At 40.5% G+C, this 7,274-nt stretch overlaps 1 gene segment (V, D, J or C); it reads right to left on the bottom strand.

The window, feature by feature from the left end:
* Positions 1-3,080: 3,080 nt before the first annotated feature.
* LOC129485467 (T cell receptor beta variable 7-9-like) lies at positions 3,081-3,733 on the bottom strand. The segment is given in 2 exon segments: positions 3,081-3,526; positions 3,652-3,733. Coding segments are annotated over 2 exon segments (495 nt in total).
* Positions 3,734-7,274: the final 3,541 nt, after the last annotated feature.

Raw genomic sequence — 7,274 nt, 5'->3', positions numbered from 1 at the left:
TTCTGGCACAAAGTTTTAGGAGTTCTAATTTTCCTACTTGATAAGAAAACTGCAAGACTGCATCAATGTTCCTATGACGGAAGTTTCTTCTCTTTCTTAGGGCATGGATTCATGAGAGTGAGGTTCTGTCTTGTCTAGTTTTGCCCTTAAATGCAAAGAGCTATACAGCTATAGGATTCCTTACAAGTCTAGAGGATCACAGATGTCTGCCAGACTGGGTTTGCACTGGCCAGTGTTAAGGTAACAGGTTCCTTCTTATCCAGAGTGGCATTGTTCTCATCACGTACATCTCTTTGGTTTATAGCTTCCAGGCATTTAAAACAAGTCTATCTGGCTTGTTTATTACCTTATTTCCAGAACCTGGAACAATGTCCATTATACAGGAGTTCCTAAATACATATTTGCTGAACAAATGGCACAAGAATGGACATCAGTAGGCAGTCTAAGTCCTGAGTCTTGTTTACAGCATTGTAAGTTTCATCGATCACATCTGAGTGTCACCTCTGTTTCTGTCTCTGTGATTAGGATATCCACAGAGTCTGTGGGACTGGAATATAGGAGCAGGGGCTGGAGAGGAAAATGGGGGTGCATATTGGACTACCAGAGGAAGGTGTGGAAACATACTACAGTATGAGTGCCCAAGGCAGACAGGCTACCTATGCCCAGGACTCACTGCCCTCAGGAGGCAAAGGGACTCATAGCAGAGGAACCTGGTGCCATAGGCAGGCTTGGAGCAGCAGCGGGGCCTCAAGCTTCAGAGCTCTAAAAGCTCTGCCTCCAAATTCTGTGTGTTGTTTCTATTTTGTCTCTGTTACCTACAGCTCTCTAAAACCCTGCACATATTTGCTTGGCAAGAAATTGGCAAGTTTTTAAGGATCAAAGAGGGGTCTCAGACTCTCAGATAAAATAAAACAGGGTTAGTTTTTCTAGGTTAAACTAATGTGTTGTCAGCACTAACTGCATACTTCAGAGAGTATACAGGTGACAAGTTCATGTCTATTAATGAGGAAGGCAGGCAGGCAGGAAGAAAGGAAAGAAGGAAGGAGAGAAGATTGAGAAGGACAAGAGAGATATCAATTTATTTTTATTGAACCTGAGCTTCTTCTGGAAAGACAGGCTTTATGCAGATCGTGTAAATTGATCATCTCTAAATAGTATGGTTCTAAATTGTATGGTTCATACAGAAGAACTATGAAAAGGTCTAAGCCAGCCTGTAGCTAAATCCAGGGTTCTAGTCCCAGTGGTGAAAGTGCTAAACCTATAGGTCTATTATCTCCCAGCTGGGCAGGGATGGGGTGGGTGTATATCTGTGATACCACCGCACATACCTACTCTCGGATTCCAAGTGTCATTTTTGACGTAGTCAGCTTGCAGTTTACGGTGACCCTTTCCTCATATCTCACAGCCTTCTGGACTGCATGTTGGGCTAGTCTGGATAAAGGATGCTCTACAGCTTCTCTCACTACTCTTGGAGGCAGCTGATTTTCTGCCTGCACCTGCCCCCTGAACATCCTGTCACTTTTTCATCCGTGTTCCATCCTCATAGGCTCCCTACCATGCATATAACCATGATTCAAAGTTTACTGCTTGAGGAAAACACCTCAGCATCTCTACAAGTTAAAGAGTTTATGTTTAATTTCTCACCTTCTAAGGGAGACTCATTCATCCTTAAAGGATCCCTTGGGATCAAGATTTAAGTTCTGCATTTTTTACCCTTCATCCTCCCAGGTTTATCCCAAAGACCTTCTTTCTCTATGTTGGTCTTCAGTGCAACTCAGTGCTAGTCAACCAGTGAGGCATAGTCACAAGGGCTCACCCCTCTGGCCAAGACCCAAAGAAAGGCGAGTGTAATGTTGGTGAGAGTGTGGAAATCTTCTGGCTTATAACCATTTACCATCCTATCCGAAGGTCTGACTTAGAATCCATGTAAACTCTGAAGAGAGAATGAGCTCCAGAAGTAAATTGTCTACCTTTTGATCCTGGCTCCACCACAAACGAGATACGTGATAAAGGGCTAGTTACTTGTCTGTGTCTCAGTTTCCTCATGGATAAATGGGTAAGGTTACAATAGTATTAACTTTCTGAGGTTGTTATAAATCTTATATGAACTATAAATATATGTGAAGAAGACTTAAGGTCTAGCATGTGTTAAATGCTTAGTAAATGTTAGCTATCATTATGTTATTAATATCATTAAAGCAAACAATTTGTAAAAGCTCTTTTGTAATAGATCTTGTCATATTTTTCCTAGATTATCTTTATTTAATGTGCAAAATTTTACATTTTTAGATAGCCATATAACTATATTTTCTGCTTTTTTTCTCAGAATATCATTCTCATTGAGGGATGTTAATTATAAGGTAATTTGTAAATATATACTTCCATGTGACAATTTATGAGGTTGCAACATTTCTCACTCAGCATTTTTTTATCTTCATTAAGGGGAGCAGGATCTCCCATCTTCTTCCTTCCTATAGTTTTTCTTATTGACATTTGCTTTTGCTCTTATGCACCTTAATGAGATTATTACTCTCTTCTATACAGATGGCTCCATGATCTTCATCTCCAAATGTACTCTATTTTCAATATCATTTCTTTATATATTTATGGTTTCCATTTTGTCATCTCAGTAGTACCTCCAACTCCAGATATGAGCACATTAGTGTATGGTCTTCTCTTGTTTTCTCTCCAGTGTGGTTTTTCCTCTGAGAGATTTTTATCTTGGGATACTTGTGCTTTCATTCTCCCATTAATGAGGTAGTTGCTCCAGGTCTAGGCTAAAAATATGTGGATTCTCCAGGAGGATTAAATCCTATAAGAGTTCATCGAATGCCAGACACTTGAGTTTATATGACATTGGGTCTCGATAATTCTTCACATATCACCTCTTATATTTCTAAGCCTCTGACTTAGATTAAAACAATGAAAAAAAAGAAAGAAAATGTTGCTATTCATCTTCTGAAAAGGACAGCATGGGTTCTAAATGTGATCCTGGGAAAATACCACCAACTGAATGCCAGGCATGTGTAACCACTTTTCTACTCTTGGCATAACTGTCAATGGTTTTTATTGGTTTGTGCTCAACTTCTGTCTACAGATGAGATATTGACAGCCACAAACCCACTTCCTATTGTTGTGAGAGGTGGTGAGGGAGAAGTCCTAGAGAAAGCACCTGGATCTGGGAAACAATGAGGTTTATGAACAAAGAGGAGGAAGCACTGCAGCTCTGTGTCTCTGCTGGTGGCACACAGGTACACGGCTGCGTCCCCCAGGCCTGGTGAGCGGATGTCAAGAAAGCAGAAAGAAGTATTTGGCCTCCTGGATTGGAAGTTATCAGGGGTGTCTGCTTCATTGTTAAAATCTTTGTCATAGTAGTGGAACAGCAGCTTTGGGGCCTGACTTGACTTCTGCTGGTACCAGTACATGACATTATGGTTCAGATTCTGAGAACAACTCAGGGTCACTGGCTTTCCCAACTGGGTAACCTGATATCTTGGATTCTGGATGACCATGCCATCCCCATGACCTGTAGAGAAAGAAGACAAATTTGGAGTCAGAGTTAAGGAGAACAGTGTTACTGCTGTGAATGAAAGGTGCAGACTGAGGACAAGATAGCTTTGCTCAAAGATTTCCTTTCTGCCCGGTACTCACCTGTTCCAAGGAGACAAAGGGCCATCCATTGGAGAAGCCCAGGACCCATGGCAGGAATACCACCCCATACAGGAATGAAGCATCTGTCTGTCTCAGGCTCTGATTCCTGGGTTGAGGGGCGGGAGTTTAGAGAGTCTCCAGTCCCTGATAGGCAGATTTGCCTGCGATAACTGTTGCTGTCGACTTTACCAGGGCCGGGGTCATTCGTTGTTGCAATGTGATACACAGCTTCCTACTTGGCAGGTACATGGGCTTGTCTGGAACAGGGATGGAACAGATATTTATTTTCTATATCATTTGCTGCTTCTTTGCGACAGGTGTCCCCATATTTGCCCCTGTCCCTGTCCTGTGTTGATCCAGTTCTCCTCACTTTACCCCACTTTTCTCACATCCTAAAAAGCAGCCCAAAGATTTCTCCATAATGATAGTATTTGCTAAAGTCTCACTCGAAAACCGTCAAGATAGTGCCTTTGCTTTTTGCTGCTCACATTAAAGACGCATGAATGTGATTAGGTACTTAGTGTATTTACTATAGAAAATTAATTTCTATTTACACCATGACGATATATGTTAAAATATTGGTGCCTAGATGTAGGAAAACTGATGATTACACAATACTTGGAGTACAGAGATACATGTGGTAAGTAGGGTCTGTATCTGACCTAGTCCAGGAACTGTGCAAAATGATACTTGAGAAGAGGGGCCTTACACCTGTAATTATTATAGGTGTCATCTAGAGCTTGACTACTCAGTGTGGCCCATGGACTGGCAGCTTTGGCATCACTTGGACTCTCGTTCAAAATACAGGGAAACTTAGCTCCAACCCTGACTGTTTGGATTAGAATCTGCATTTTAACAAGGTCATAATTTACATGCACATTAAAGTTTGAGGAGGCCTGGGCTAAGAGGATTTTTGGAGATGGTGGAGAAATATATGCAGAGCACGATGTTGAGGACACATTATAAGAAATGATATTATGTAAGGATGGTTCAGATAGAATGAATTGCATGGTGGCCTTCCTAAGGATATTATTTCTTTTTTGTCCTAAAGTAGACAATTAGAAGTTGACTTTTAGAAGCTTGCTGAACTAGCTGCCATGAATCTTTACCTTTCACTGGTCTGACTGAGAGAAGAATAAGGATCACCCATTTCAAGTCTGAGATAGCAATCCATGATTTTTTAGTGGTCTAGGAAACTGTAGAAGACTCACTATTATGAAGATACCGGTTCTTAAATTAATATGTAGTTTTAATGTGATTTCATTCAAAATATCAGATTGGATAAGGCTGATAATAATTTTCGTAAACATGAAAATTTGAAGCTGTATCATAAATGACATTTGTAGGCACAGTGTGGCAAACAGTAGGAAATACTCGAGGCTAGAGGTGACTATTTTCAAGGTTCTCATGGCCTGGGTCTTGCCTGACTTCCATCATGGTTGAGGGGATTATTACAGCAGCATGCCTGTTGTCCATTCGTGGAACCCCGTTGGTAAGCTCTGTCTACCATCACAGGGTGAGTCTGGCCCATCTGTGTAGCCAGCTTGGTCAGCATCATATGTGTGTAGCCTCACCATCCTCACAGCACCCTGCTGAGTCCACTGCCAACACCACTTCAGGATAATGAGAGTGATGGGCACCGTGAAGCACTGAAAGTCTTTGAGTTCCATCTGATCCAGTCATATGCTGTGTATTTATGAGTGTAGACACTTAAATCCAGACAGACATGTTCTCTTAGGGATTCTGTAAGAAATACCTTGTTAGTTCTTGCAATTTTTTCTGGGTGTGGCCTCATGTGGTGTCATGCCCAGGGGTCTGCTTCAGAGTTACCATCTCTCACTTGTCCAGGCTTAGGATGAATTTCCTGTCATACGGTGATAATTAAGGGAGAAACTTTACTAATGAAAGGCAAAACATAAAGGCCAAGGGCAGCATGGGAGGAGAAGACCCTGGTCCCTCATCCTCCTATCATGCCAAAGAGAGGTGTGCTGGGTGCAGGGGTCCTGGCTGCTTAGCACTAGACATTCCAGGTTTGAAGTATCAGCTGCTTATAGGAGTTGCCATCCTTGACTTCTTCACGTATAATTTAAATTGCAGCTTTTATCACTTCCTGGAAAGTGTAAAGACCTTAGAGCCCTTATCTGCATTTATTCTTTCCATCTTTTATGCTAGTATTGTTCATTATTTATAGCTAATCTAAAAATAGCTATTATTTGCAACCTGAAGACATATTTGAGGCTTAATCAGAATTAAAGTTGATGTTTTAGAGTGTGCTAGAAAGTTCTGGAGACCTAATGGACAGCATGGTGACTATAGTTAATGATTATTGTACACTCGAAATTTTCTGAGAGTAGATCATTCTCCCATACATACACACACAAAGGTAACTTTGTGAGGTGATGGATATGTTAATTAGCTTGAGTGTGGTAATCATTTTGCAATGTAAATGTATATCGAAACATCGCCTTGTATAACTTAAATACATACAATTTTTTCTGTCAATCATACCTTAAGACTAACAAATAAAAAAAATTATAAAAATTGTACATAAAGATACCACTTGAGCTCACAGAACTATAAAGAGAGCCACTGTGTGCCCATTACAGGGTAGAACATTCGGTGTCTATAGTATGAAATGGCAAAGCACTTAATTAAACTTCCACTTTTCAGATTTTGGAGTTGAGGCAATGTACCCACCAAGAACTTGTTTTGACTCATAGCTGCTATTTTTAAATATAATGGAGAGATTACAGAGTGGAAAAATAAATCAATAATTTAGTTACTTATTATGACCTTGGATTACATAACACAATAAAAGGAAAGGCACCAGTTAGGGTTCTCTAGCTGAAATTTTGAACAAAAACTCATGTCCAATATGTGGCTATGCTTTAGAAATCTATTTCTCTTTGTTCTTACCATACTAAAGGAGTTCATGGACAAGTTTCAAGCAAGATATGTGTTTGTGATGCCTGTGACAGAAACATACCTATTCATATTACATGTCCACATAGAAAGAGAGAGTACTGATTGTCTAAAAATTGGATCTTGATCATTAGAAAAGGAAAATAGGTTTTAAATCATTTGAAAAAATTAAAATCCAAGCCCACTTGTAATATTTTCTCACTATTCATTTGCCTAATCAGGATTAGGATATGAGTTCAATAATAATTTGAGGTGCTAAATAACAATCAGACTGGGAAAATGAAAGTTATTATTAGAGTGAATTTCAGGATTGTTTGCAAAAACGTGGCTGAAACATGAGCAGAATATTGGAATCCAGATATTAAAAGAAGGCAGTTGAACCAGGTAGAATGTATTATACCATTAGGTCTCGTTAAGAATTACATATTCCAGGCAAGGCATGATGTCTCATGCCTACAATCCCAGCACTTTGGGAGGCCAAGGCAGGAAGATCACTTGAGCCAAGAAGTTTAGGACCAGCCTGGGCAACATAGTGAGACCTGTCCCTACAAAAAATGCAAAAAATTAGCTGGGTGTGGTCATGCATACCTATATTCCCATCTACTAGGGAGCCTGAGGCAGGAGGACTGCTTGAGCCCAGGAAGTCGAGGCTGTAGTGAGCGGTGATCACACTGCCATGGCACTCCAGCCGGGGTGACAGA

This window comes from Symphalangus syndactylus, chromosome 6 (assembly GCF_028878055.3).
Source record: "Symphalangus syndactylus isolate Jambi chromosome 6, NHGRI_mSymSyn1-v2.1_pri, whole genome shotgun sequence".
In the NCBI taxonomy this organism is placed as follows: Eukaryota; Metazoa; Chordata; class Mammalia; order Primates; family Hylobatidae; genus Symphalangus; species Symphalangus syndactylus.
The sequence above is the reverse complement of the archived record's forward strand: the minus strand, read 5'-3'. Positions and strand labels throughout refer to the sequence as shown.